This window comes from Nycticebus coucang, chromosome 22 (genome assembly GCF_027406575.1).
Source record: "Nycticebus coucang isolate mNycCou1 chromosome 22, mNycCou1.pri, whole genome shotgun sequence".
In the NCBI taxonomy this organism is placed as follows: Eukaryota; Metazoa; Chordata; class Mammalia; order Primates; family Lorisidae; genus Nycticebus; species Nycticebus coucang.
The window spans coordinates 60,603,899-60,617,381 of record NC_069801.1 but is presented as its reverse complement, the minus strand read 5'-3'; the positions used below and the strand labels follow the sequence as shown (position 1 = coordinate 60,617,381).

At 40.5% G+C, this 13,483-nt stretch overlaps 1 protein-coding gene across 2 annotated transcripts in view; it reads right to left on the bottom strand.

The window, feature by feature from the left end:
* The window catches only part of ALG6 (ALG6 alpha-1,3-glucosyltransferase), a 55,445-nt gene that overhangs the window by 22,585 nt on the left and 19,377 nt on the right, over positions 1-13,483 (bottom strand). For both annotated transcript variants that reach the window (XM_053576749.1, XM_053576748.1), the window contains exons 6-11: positions 11,049-11,131; positions 9,409-9,473; positions 7,524-7,709; positions 6,813-6,948; positions 4,294-4,379; positions 2,113-2,197 (exon numbers count right to left, since the gene is read on the bottom strand). In XM_053576749.1, the coding sequence (XP_053432724.1) occupies positions 2,113-2,197; positions 4,294-4,379; positions 6,813-6,948; positions 7,524-7,709; positions 9,409-9,473; positions 11,049-11,131 (641 nt within the window). The remainder of the gene's footprint in view (positions 1-2,112; positions 2,198-4,293; positions 4,380-6,812; positions 6,949-7,523; positions 7,710-9,408; positions 9,474-11,048; positions 11,132-13,483) is intronic.

Genomic DNA, 13,483 nt, shown 5'->3' with positions numbered 1-13,483 from the left:
CCTGGGAGGCTGAGGTGAGAGAATCACTTAAGCTCAAGAGTTTTGAGGTTGCTGTGAGCTGTGATGTCACAGCACTGTACCAAGGGCGACATAGTAAGATTAAAAAATATATATATGTATGTATACATAGCAAACAGAATAAAATTAGAAAATTAAGAAATGTTTTTTTCCAGTAACCATCTCTAACACTGCTAAAGTTGTCCAAACTCTGAAATTTTATTCCACTATCTTTGAAATATACCTTTATTTAGCAGCTATGTGCTAGAAAAAAAGTTTTTATTTTTTTTTTTATTGTTGGGGATTCATTGAGGGTACAATAAGCCAGGTTACACTGATTGCAATTGTTAGGTAAAGTCCCTCTTGCAATCATGTCTTGCCCCCATAAAGTGTGACACACACCAAGGCCCCACCCACCTCCCTCCATCCCTCTCTCTGCTCTTCCTTTCCCCACCCGTCTCTCCTTCTTTCTCTCTCTGCTCTCCCCTTCCCCCACCCCCACCATAACCTTAATTGTCATTAATTGTCCTCATATCAAAATGGAGTACATAGGATTCATGCTTCTCCATTCTTGTGATGCTTTACTAAGAATAATGTCTTCCACTTCCATCCAGGTTAATACGAAGGATGTAAAGTCTCCATTTTTTTTTTAATTGTGCTACAAAAATTAAGCTTGAAAATATTTCAAGTTAAGTCTATTGAAGCTATTGAAGCGTCACTGACCACATCACACTGCTCCTAAACATCCCGCGGACACCAACAGTAGATGTCTTCAGATCTCACTCACAGAGTCAAATGACAGAAATCATCAATAAAACGGTGATGAAACGTAAGAGCAGCGGTTCTCAACCTGTGGGCCGTGACCCCTTTGGGCTGTGGCATCACAAAGGTTGAGAGCCACTGTGTAAGAGGTACACAGAGCTGCACTCTGGCACTGTGGTGCCAAGATGCACTTTTAATCGTTTTTTTTTTTTTTGAAGTTTTTGGCCGGCGCTGGGTTTGAACCCATCACCTCCAGCATATGGGGCCAGCGCCCTACTCCTTTGAGCCACAGGTGCCACCCCAAGATGCACCTTTGACATGTTTCACAGTTCTTTTCTGGCTTGTTTTTAGAATGCAACGTTCGTAAGTAGCAGTTCCACAATTGGAACCCTAGTTTCTAAAATGTTGTCATCTTGTAAGTCCACTAGGACTTAACTGTTTTCATAAACAAAATTTTCTTCATGTTTTAGAAAGTATTTTTTAAATGTCAGTTTATAGACCATAGCACACAGCAATAAAACTTTAAACACCATAGAAATACAACCAGGAGGTATTTGTAAATCCACTCAGAAAAATCCTGAACTACAGAAAATATACCCAATCCATGTTCAAACTGACATAAGTCATCTTCCTAAAACACATTTGCCTGCTCCCTTTCTCAAAAATCTATTGAGGTCCTTCCTGCACACAAATCAAACTCCAAACCTTTCCAGCCAGACATTCAGGGTCTTCTACAGTCTGGTCGTTTTTGACCTTTATCTCTCACAATTTCTCTCTGATGCTGAACACACACAAGAAAATCACACGAATTTTATTGTTTAATAGCTGTTCCCAGATATTCCCTGTCCTTTCCCTCCTCTGTACCTTCAACTTCCTCTGGTCTTGAATTTCTCTCCTGCTATATAACCTCCTGTTCCAAATTTAGCCCAGTTTCAGAACTTGGATCAAATCCCACTTGCTCTAAACAGCTACATTTGTCTAAAATCTTCTCCCAAGATAATATCTCCCTTTCCCACACCACCTTAGAACTCCATTCATCTCTGACAGAACGTAATACCATCTGCTTTATAGCATAATTATTTAAGCATGTTTTTTGCCACTGTTTTCTTCTTTGCATTCCCTCATCAGCTAATATAAAACCAATTAAATAATTGTTGAATTAAACTGAAAGGAGGTTAACATTTGTGCTTAGACTAATGTCCAACACAGCATCTAAGTATGGGAGGTATTCAACAAATGTTTGTCAAATAAATGAATGTCTCATTTCCCAATGCAATTATCCTGCACAGAAAAGAACATTTTTAAAAGACCAGTTGTAGCAAGAATTAAGAATCTAAAGTAATGGAATCTTACCAGAGTAAGTTTGAATCCTCTGGGAGAGGGCTGAAGTGTTAATTTTATGCATGCAGGAAGGAGACTCAAAAATGTAAAACAAAAGCTAAAAAATAATAATAATAAAATTATTTTCTTTGTAGAGATATAAATGTAGTAGAACCTCTGTAAGTTGACCACCTGAAGGACTGTGACAACCTGGTCAACATACGGAGATGTCAATATAAGAAAGTACTGTACTGTTCTGATCTGTACACGTGGTGCACGTCCAGAGATGGTCAACGTGAGGAAGTGGGCTTACTGTACCAATACGTACACAGGTGCATGTCCAGTCAGCTTAAGGAGGTGGCCAAATATGGAGGTTCTACTATATTAACTAAAACATTTTTTCAAATATAAGGATCACATTGTTTATTTAGTTTGATTTCAAATTAAAGTTTACTTTTATTTATTAAATTTAAATTAAGACTAAATAACATTTGTATAAAATCTATACACTGAAATACATATATACTTTAATAGGTGATTATATAACATAGAACAAAACATCATAATACTAAATATTGCTTCTGTTATTTTAGTATTTAACATCATGTATAGAAATATATGGTGTGCGGTTGAAGGTCAATCATCAAACACTTGTGTTAATGAGGTATGAGACAAAGTTATATTTGTAACATAAATATTCACGAACTTTACTCACAAAAGAGTCTAAGCCAGCCTTCATTTCACAAAAGCTGATTATCTGGTTTTTTGTTTTTGAGACAGAGTCACTCTGTCGTCTTAGCTAGCGTGCTGTGGCACCATCCTAGCTCACAGCAAACTCAAACTGTTGGGCTCAAGTGATCCTCTTGCCTCAGCCTCCCAGGTAGCTGAGATTACAGGCGTGAGCCACCGCACCTGGTTTAATGATCTGATTTTTAAATTCATGATGAATTAGAAAGTTGGAAAAGGAGCGGGAAGCTACTAGAGCTTCTCCTAAAGACAGCTGATAGGTAATGAGGGAAAAAAACTAGATAACACAGACAGGCCCAAGAGAGCTGTGGAGCCATATAGTACCACAGCAAACAGCCCCTGAAAGCCCTGAAAACAACCTAATACAGAACTGATTTTTCCACTCGTTTAGTCTTCTAGGCTGAACTAAAGTCCCAAGAATTCCTTCCCTTTCCATATGCTTCTGGTTAGTGTGGGCTACAAGGAATACATTCTCCCAAAAGGAAGACTAAGGCAGCACGGCCTCTCAGTTAGTTAACACTAAATGTGGATGCTGCAGTGAAGGATTTTGCAAATGTAAAGTCCCTATTTAGTTGATTTTAAGTTAATCAGAAGGTTCACTGTCAGGCTGGGGGCAGTGGCTCACGCCTGTAATCCCAGCAGTCTGGGAGGCCGAGGTGGGTGGATTGCCTGAGCAAGAGCGAGACTCATCTCTAAAAACAGCTGGACATTGTGGGGGGTGCCTATAGTCCCAACTACTAGGGAGGCTGAGACAAGAGGATCACTTGAGCCTAGAGTTCAAGGTTGCTGTGAGGTACGATGCCATGGCTCTCTACTAAGGGCGACAAAGTAAGACTCTTATCTCCTAAAAAAAAAAAAAAGGGTAGAATGTCTTGAGGGGCCCAATTTAATCAGTTGGAAGCCTTTTAAAAAGAGGGCTTAGGTCTTCCCTAAAGGCATCTGGGTCTGAATTACTCTTTCTTCACCTTAGATACCCCTTCCCATCAGTGCGGTAGATTTCCAGTTGGCCTGGCCAACTGGCCAATTGCATAAGCCAATTCCTTATAAATTCATATGCAGACGCGCACACACTACACAATGTCTACTTCTCTGATGGACCTGGACTGACGCTCCAATGAAAGTCATGACTCCAAGATAATGTTAACAGTGTTAAATTAGGAGTAGCGTACTCTCCGCTTAGGAAGAGAAAAACTTCCAGGTAAAACAATTCAAAGAAAAGAGTTTTATTGTACATCTGTTTAAGTTATGAGGAAAATGTACTAATAAAAATACTTCATTCCTGGGGTGGCGCCTGTGGCTCAAAGGAGTAGGGTGCCTGCCCCATATCTTGGAGGTGGTGGGTTCAAGCCCAGCCCCAGGCAAAAAAAAATACTTCATTCCCTGATTATGCAAGATAAATGAAATACTACCATTGTACTTGCAGAGAGTAGCTTATAAAATACAACATACAAACGTTGTGTCTCTTACCTGATTATTATCTGGACGTGATGTGGCAAAATATCCTTAATCTTCAGAAAGACACTGAGGCTACACCAAATATTGGCTACTTTATCCTTAAAAGAGATTTGTTACTTTTACATTCTAGTAAAAGAAATATAAAACCCACAAAGTATGGCCTATCATAATCTCTAATAAACCTTTGAGATATATAAAACTTTTATTTACAATTATAAAAAGTAGATTAAATCCTTCAAGAAATAAACATATACTCAAGCATTCTCTCAAGCATTTTTCCTTTTTTTTTTTGGCATGCAAGCTGATCTAAATCATTGCCCATAATCTAGACATTCCCAAGAAACACTTTATATCTTTCAAAGAGCAGTACATCATTCCTAAATAACTAACGTTGCTTATCTTTGGAAATTTTTCTAAGAAATCTTTTTTTCCCTAATTTATAAAATATATATTACATTAGATGCATTTTTATCACACACACCTGAGTTTAGAGCAATGACAAGAAGTAACTGCTAAGAAATCGAGACGTTTAAAGACATTAGCAGTTACGCCAGGGTCACTTCCAAAGTCAAACTGCAAGTGCAGTGCTCATGCTGGTCAAACTCGTCCTCTGCGTGGCTGCTTGGTGCACAGCTGTGCGGGCGGGCGTAGCAGCAGTGGAATGAGCTGCCACCGACCACTGCACCACCCTTTCCTCAGCTCAATCAAGGAGAATGCTATTCAGATTCTGAGGGCAACAAGCAAGTGGAAGAAACTGGAAATACCGCCGAGAGTGTCTGAGGCTGATGTTCAGCATCATGACAAATACCACTTCCAAAATGGAAGGTAGGGAGAGACAACCTAGCAGCTTCCATGGAGAATGAACTCTTTGGACTGGGGTTGGTTACAGGTTACAACTGTTTGGTGAAGAGGTCAGGAGCGCAGTTTCCAAAGTTCAAGTCACAGCATGTCGGGTACTAGTTATGTGACTCTCTGACCTCAGATTTCGTGTCTGTAAAGTGGGGACAGCAGCTACCTCAGAGCTACTGTAAGGATCCAATAAAATCATGTGGAAATGTCTGCCGTCTAATACGCAGTGGTGGTAACAGCGATTATTTGTTAGTAGCAGACACTCCCATTCCCTCACAACACCAACTCTTTTTTAGTCTTTGAAATGCTTGTTTCATCTTTTTTTTTTTTTTTGGTAGAGACAGGGTCTCACTTTATGGCCCTCGGTAGAGTGCCGTGGCCTCACACAGCTCACAGCAACCTCCAACTCCTGGGCTGAAGCGATTCTCTTGCCTCAGCCGCCAGAGTAGCTGGGACTACAGGCGCCCACCACAATGCCCGGCTATTTCTTGGTTGCAGTTTGGCCGGGGCCGGGTTTGAACCCGCCACCCTCGGTATATGGGGCCGGCGCCTTACCGACTGAGCCACAGGCACCGCCCTATTTCATCTTCTATAATCCACTCAAAGATAGTCTTTAAAAACTTACATAAAAATTAGAAAGATATGCATACTTTTCTAATTCTTTTTAAAAGAAATGTTATTCAAAAGCAAATTATCTATAAATATGTTGCCTCTAACTTTATTAAAGCCTTTTTGTTTCAGAAAAATGGTTTGTTTAATTTAATTACTAAATCTAAGTGATCAAATTATTCATGTAATTAAAGTTTAACAAGAATGATTAAACTGGCTTTAAATGAAAGATTCTCATTAAAAATTACTATGAGTGAAGGTTATATATCTCATAAGGAATTATGAGATCTTTCTGAAGCAAACATGATTATTAGTTGAACAAATAATTTCCTAAGACTTAAAAAGACCATATAAACCAAAAAATCACAGAGCTGTTAACACTGTAGCTGCAACTTCTCGTACTATGTTTCAGTATGGACCTTATTTCATCAGGAAAATGTATAACTGAATTATGGATCTGATGACAGCATAAGTATTACCTATTTGATGTCATGTACTAGAAAATGCCAGCTGAGCTAGGTGTTGTCCAGTAGATCAAACAAACAGCAAGGTGCCTGTGCCTGCCGTCCCAGCTACTCAGGAGGCTGAGGCAGGAGAATCACTTGAGCCCAGGAGTTCAAGGCTGTAGTGCAAGTACAACTTGCAACATGGCAAGACCCTGCCCTCTAAAATAAATAAATAGATAACAATTACAGGAGGAAAGTGGCCGAAGCTCATATTCCTTGTGTGCCTCCTTGAGACAGGGTCTCACTCTGTCATCCAGGCTGGATGCAGTGGCATCATCATAGCTCACTTGCAGCCCTTAATCCTGGGCTCAAATGATCCTCCCACCTCAGCCTCCTGAGTTTCGGAGACTGCAGGCATGCACCACCATACCTGACTGATTCTTTAATTTTTATTTTTAAAAACAGGGTCTCACTATTTTTCCCAGGCTGGTCTTGAACTCCTGGCCTCAAGCAACCCTCCCCCCTCAGCCTCCCAAAGCCCTGGGATTACAGGCCTGAGGCACCATGGCTGGCCTCTTGTGTGTGTCTTCTACAGGAAGGAATAGTCACGGAAAGGTTTAAACATGCCTCAAATAATCCACGATCAACTGGGAAAAGTCTTCTCAGAACCTGCAAGGTTTGTTCCCTTTCTGTAAAAAATGGCAGCCAGCAGAGAATGAAGGAAGCCACAACAGTACAAACCAGCTTAAATAGCAACACAGACCTAGAACAAAACAAGGCAGGTGGTAAGATAGGGAAAAGTTAATAGTTCAGAAAAACCAATCTGAGTCTTATTCTATATAATGAATGCAAACGTTTAAACTGGTAACCCCTAAATCTATGTTACCAGTATAGGTTTAAGACAGAGTTAAATTCACAACTGTTAAGATGTGTACTTCCTCAGAAAGACTGCTATCATCATCCCAATTAACATGTAGCTTAGACGCCATTCCTAAGGGAATAAGGGAATGTGGTCATGAAGAAAAATATCAAATGGGGGTATCTTTCTAACACGTATATGATGGACTAAGCCTGACAGTGACGAGGTCCTACAGCAGTGCTCCAACAACCCATCACCTCCTGTAAGTGAAAACTGATCAAAGCATTTCTCTAGTTAGGAAAATGGAAAATAAAAGAATACAGAATATGACTTAATCTTTCTCTTCCCACTCACCCATGGCCAACACATCTATAAGAAGTCACCAAAAGGCAAAGTGGAAGTTCACCTTCTTCCAAGTCAGTATGCCAAAAAGTTAGCTAAAGTAAATTTTTAAATTATGGTGATTAAAAGTCACTCACCCCTTTCCTTTGAGGTCTTTTTTAAAACACTTGCCAAGTAAAAAGCAAAAAAATGGCAAGGAGTGATAGAGTTCCATCTGTTTGTAATTTAAGGCTAAGCAAAATGCCAGTGAGCCTAGCAGGTCCCAGTCGCAAGACACTCCGAGAACACCCCACAGAGCAAGGCCAAGGCTCACGGAATTGTACCTGTTCCTGCGTCAAGGAAATTGTCTTGACAATTAAAAGACGAAGATCTTGCATTTTATATAGCATACTTTGTATGCGATTTTAAGATGATATAAACAATGAAAGTTATTTCCAAATAAAAATTGAAAGTACTGAAATGATAAACAAACATGAAATCTAACAACCTCTCATGTGTTAGAGCTGATTTGTTTGGGTTCAAAGGAATGCTAAATAGTTAGAACACAGCTTTGTTTCTGTTGAGTTACTTCACAGTGTTACTGCGACAGCAGGCCAAAATCTAAAGAAGAAAATAATACTACAACAGTTTTTTTAAAAACTCACTGAGATACTATACTTGTACGTCAATAACACAAATTTATACACTCTTGGTTTGCAACTAATAACTCTGTTAATGAAAACATCATAAGCACTCATGTTCACCTCCTCTCCTCCCCCATACCCCCTTAATACAGTGAGAAAAAGGAATTTCAGCAGTGTAAATTCATAGCCACAAAGACAGTGAGAGCATGGGTTTCTCATAAAGATCTCAACCTATTTCTAGAAGACACAAGTGATAACAAATAAGGCCCAGCATGGAAAAGGCATGGTGTGAACTCCGAGGACCCAAGCACCACCCTGCAAGACCCCACAGAACTGCAGAGACGCGGGGCAGGCGGGAGGGTGTCAGTACCATGTGACAAAAAGAGATTAACTTACAACCCCTAGACGGAGAAGTCAGATCTTACCCCTCTCCTGTGCAAAGAGTATCAGGCAGCCAAACATTTACCCCCAGACAACAAAGGAAGGCATACTGCAAAGAAAATATAAACTGTCCAGGCCAGCCAGTGCACAAGTCAGCGCTGTAAAACAATTCTCCTGCACATGAGCACAGACACACGCACATACTGGTCTTAATGTACCTAAAACACAAGGGTATCAAAAGGCAAAGCTATTAACTAAACCACCATGCTGCTTGCGTACGTCTCCCTCCCCTTAGCAGAGATGAGGACAAACAGTAACATTTGGTACATCAGAAGAAATATTGGATAAGACGTAAACAGATTTTTTAGTCAATTAATTCTCTAAAATTTGTTTGCTTGAACGTTTCAGGTATCAAAAAACATAAAAGCTATACAGGTTTTAATAATTCATTGTCAGTTTCCTGAAGCTTCCACTATCTGTTAAATATTTTGTTTTAAAACACAAAAAACTATAAAACAGTTTTTTTTTGTTTTTCCGTGTCAGGTAACATTTACAAAAGGCAAGAGACAAGTTACACATTTTTAGAATAAGGAGAACATAACCACACTTAGCACTTTCTCGGCTCCCCAGAAATAGCTAATCAGTTACCGACGTTTTGCTTCCAAGCTAAAGAGATGTGCACAAGCAATGGTACTTTTAATAAATCTGTACTTTATCCTTCAAAGTAAAACTTAAAGAGATTCTCTATACTACTCTTTTACACTACTTATATGCTTTTATACTACTTGTTTATATAAGTAAGCACTCTAGTAATTGAGACATTACTGAATGATGACATTATATAAATGGAGTCTAGATTTCCTAATAGGCAACTCATGTCATTTCTAAATAGTAAAGGATGGGCGGCGCCGGTTGCTCAAGGAGTAGGGCGCCGGTCCCATATGTTGGGGTGGTGGGTTCAAACCCAGTCCTAGCCAAAAACCACAAAAAAAAAAAAAAAAAAAATAGTAAAGGATACTGAAAATGTCCATAGTCAATAAGAATAAGGCCTGGATACAGCAATATGCACAATGCATTAGCAATCTATAAAGAAAAATATTGTGAAATAAGCAGTCTGTTACTCAAGCTCAACAGGGTAAAAGTGTATTTTCATTTAACACAGCAGCATATGATCCTCTTTTCCTGAAGTGCTATACCTTCTTTTTATTAAAATATTCCATTTTTATAAAACAACTCTTTATTTTTTTTTTTAATTGAGACAGAGTGTCACTTTGTCACTGTTGGCAGAGTGATGTGGCATCATAGCTCACAGCAACCTCAAACTCTTGGGCTTAAGCAATTCTCTGGCCTCAGCCTCTCTAGTAGCTGGGACTACAGGTGCCTGCCACAACGCCTGGCTAGTTTTTGTTGTTGTTTAGCAGGCCTGGGCCAGATTCGAACCCACCAGCCCCAGTGCAAGTGGCCAGCGCCCTGACCACTGAGCTACGGGTGCCCCCTATGAAATAATTCTTTAGACATTGAAGTTTTCATGTGACACTAAAATCACCAAAAGGTATCTGTCAGAAAAAGTACTTCTGGATACACAAGTCAATCTTATGATTAACCTATCTAAAATGACCAAAAACAATATCTGATAACCATGACTATGGAAATATACAGAAACTTTTTAAAATGGCTTGGGGCCCATAGCTCAGTAAGTAGGGTGCTGGCCACATATACTGAGGCTGGCAGGTTTGAGCCGGGCCCAGGCCTGCTAAACAACAATGACAACTGCAACACCCCCCCGCCCCCCAGAAATAGCCAGGTGTTGTGGCAGGTGCCCATAGTCCCAACTACTTGGGAGGCTGAGGCAAGAGAATCGCGTAGATCCAAGAGTTTGACGTTGCTGTGAGCTGAGATGCCACTGCACTCTACTGAGGGCAACAAAAAAAAAAAAAAAACAAAACTTTAAAAATACCTTTCAATAGCCGGGTGTTGTGGCGGGCGCCTGTAGTCCCAGCCACTCAAGAGGCTGAGGCAAGACAATCACTTAAGCCCAGGAGTTGGAGGTTGCTGTGAGCTGTGTGAGGCCACGGCACTCTACCGAGGGCCATAAAGTGAGACTCTGTCTCAACAACAACAACAACAACAACAAAAATGCCTTTCAATTTAGTAAATCTTACAAGCCAGCTCAAAATTCAAATTTACTAATTAAGCAATAAATCCAGTAAGGTGTGTAGGTCAGCAGTATATAACATATAATTCAGTATCTTATTAGTACAATAGTAGGGCATTAAAATAATTACTGGAAGATAAGTTGATCTTTTCTAAATGAAAATTAATTCAGAGAAGATAACAATGTTCCTTTTTCTATTGCCAAAAGCATTACTCCTTTTTTTCTTTTTTGAGACAGAGTCTTACTTTGTTGCCCTCAGTAGAGTGCTGTGGCATCACAGCTTACAACAACCTCAAACTCTTGGGGTTAAGCAATTCTCTTGCCTCTGCCTCCCAAGTAGCTGGGGCTACAGGCGCCTGCCACAATGCCAGCTATTTTTTTAGAGATGAGGTCTCACTCTGGCTCTGGCTCAGGCTGGTCTTGAGCTCAGGCAGTCCACCCGCCTCGGCCTCCTAGAGTGCTAGGAGTTAGGCTAATAAAGAAAATAGCTGTTTAAAACTTACCTTTATCTTAGTGGAGATTTCATTTAAACAATAACAGTACAAAACCACAGCAGGTATGTAAATCAGCAAATCAGCAATTAAAACTAGAAAAACAAGAAAATGATTTTTACCATGGGAGTCTATCAGTATCTATAACAGGCATCCTCAAACTGAGGCCCACGGGCCACATGAGGCGGCGTGAATTGTACTTGTTCCCGTTTTGTTTTTTACTTCAAAATAAGATATGTGCAGTGTGCATAGGAATTTGTTCATAGTTGTTTTTTTTTTTAAACTATAGTCCGGCCCTCCAACGGTCTGAGGGACAGTGAATTGGCCCCCTGTTTAAAAAGTTTGAGGACACAGCAACCCATAAACCGGTTGCCTTCTCCAACCTTGACTGAGAATTCTTTTTTTTTTTTTTTTTTTTGTAGAGACAGAGTCTCACTGTACCACCCTCAGTAGAGTGCCGTGGCGTCACACGGCTCACAGCAACCTCTAACTCTTGGGCTTACGCGATTCTCTTGCCTCAGCCTCCCGAGCAGCTGGGACTACAGGCACCCGCCACAATGCCCGGCTATTTTTTGGTTGCAGTTTGGCCGGGGCTGGGCTTGAACCCGCCACCCTCGGTATATGGGGCCGGCGCCCTGCTCACTGAGCCACAGGCGCCGCCCATTGACTGAGAATTCTATAAACACAGGTTCCCACCTTGGTATGCCAAGTCCTATGCACAATGAGTGCCTTTCATTCCCTTCACCTGTGCCTAGTTTCAATTAATGTGTTAGGGAAAATTAAGCGATTTTCCCTAACAAATTCACGCATTTAACTGATTAGAATCCAACATTCTCTTTTTGACTTGAGCTTCAAAGTTAAGAACATTCACTCTTACCTTCACTGGAAGTTGAAGATGGCATAATATATAATTCGGTCTATTATTGGTGGTAGAAATGGTACCATTCTAAAGAAAGGGTTTACATAACATGCTGCTTTGTGAGGGCGTGCATTACTAGAATTGATTCCCTCTGTGTGCCATCCATATGTATTTCATATATATTACCTATCTTTTATATGTACACATATATATAAAACTTGACAAATCATGGTTATTTTTTTGCCCTTTGTCTTTGAAACATGACAGAGTCCCTGAATAGTCCCCTCCAGAGCTAGGTAACTTAGAAGTTAAAGTGAAGTAATTTGCATGTACAATGTAGAAAGATGTTCTTTGGGTAAGACACAAGCTTCAAACCATTTGACTTATGCCCCAAAGTAACAGTAATTTAACGTTGGTAGTATAGCAAATTATGATGTATAGCTTTAACGTTATGTTTAAAAGTCTTGGGCGGTGCCTGTGGCTCAGTGAGTAGGGCGCCGGCCCCATATAACGAGGGTGGTGTGTTCAAACCCAGCCCTGGCCAAACTGCAACATAAAATAGCTGGGTGTTGTGGCGGACGCCTGTAGTCCCAGCTATTTGGGAGGGTGAGGCAAGAGAATTGCCTAAGCCCAGAAGCCGGAGGTTGCTGTGAGCTGTGTGACGCCATAGCACTCTAGTGAGGGCGATAAAGTGAGACTCTGTCTCAAAAAAAAAAAAAATAAAATAAAAATAAATAAATAAATAAATAAAATAAAAGTCTTATCACATGTTCACATACTTAAATATGGATATCAGAATTTAAACAATGCTTCAAATGTATGAATGTCTCCTTAATATAATGATTACAAGGCAAAAAGAAAAAAAAATAAAATATTCAAAACTGGCCAGGCATGCTGGCTCATGCCTATAATCCTAGCACTCTGGGAGGCCGAGACAGGCAGATTACTTGAGCTCACGAATTCGAGACCAGCCTGAGCCAGAGGAGAGGGAGACCTTGTCTCTAAAAATAGCTGGGTGTTGTGGTGGGCACCTATAGTCCCGGCTACTTGGGAGGCTGAGGCAAGAGAAGCACTTAACCCAAGCGTTTGAGGTTGCTGTGAGCTATGAAGCCATAGCACTCTAACGAGAGTGACAAAGTGAAACTATCTCAAAAAAAAAAAAAAAAAAAATTCAAAGCCAGGGAAGACTAATTTTTTTCCTCAAAATCTATATAGTCCAAACTTTCTGGTATGAAAAATAAATGCGCCTGTGGCTCAGTCGGTAAGGCGCCGGCCCCATATACCGAGGGTGGCGGGTTCAAACCCGGCCCCGGCCAAACTGCAACCAAAAAATAGCCGGGCGTTGTGGCGGGCGCCTGTAGTCCCAGCTACTTGGGAGGCTGAGGCAAGAGAATTGCTTAAGCCCAAGAGTTGGAGGTTGCTGTGAGCTGTGTGAGGCCACGGCACTCTACCGAGGGTGGTACAGTGAGACTCTGTCTCTACAAAAAAAAAAAGAAAAATAAATGAAATGTGACAACACAAAAATCTGTATACTCCAAATTTTCTGGTATGAAGAATAACTCAAGTTTGGCAATGTCTAGAACTTTTC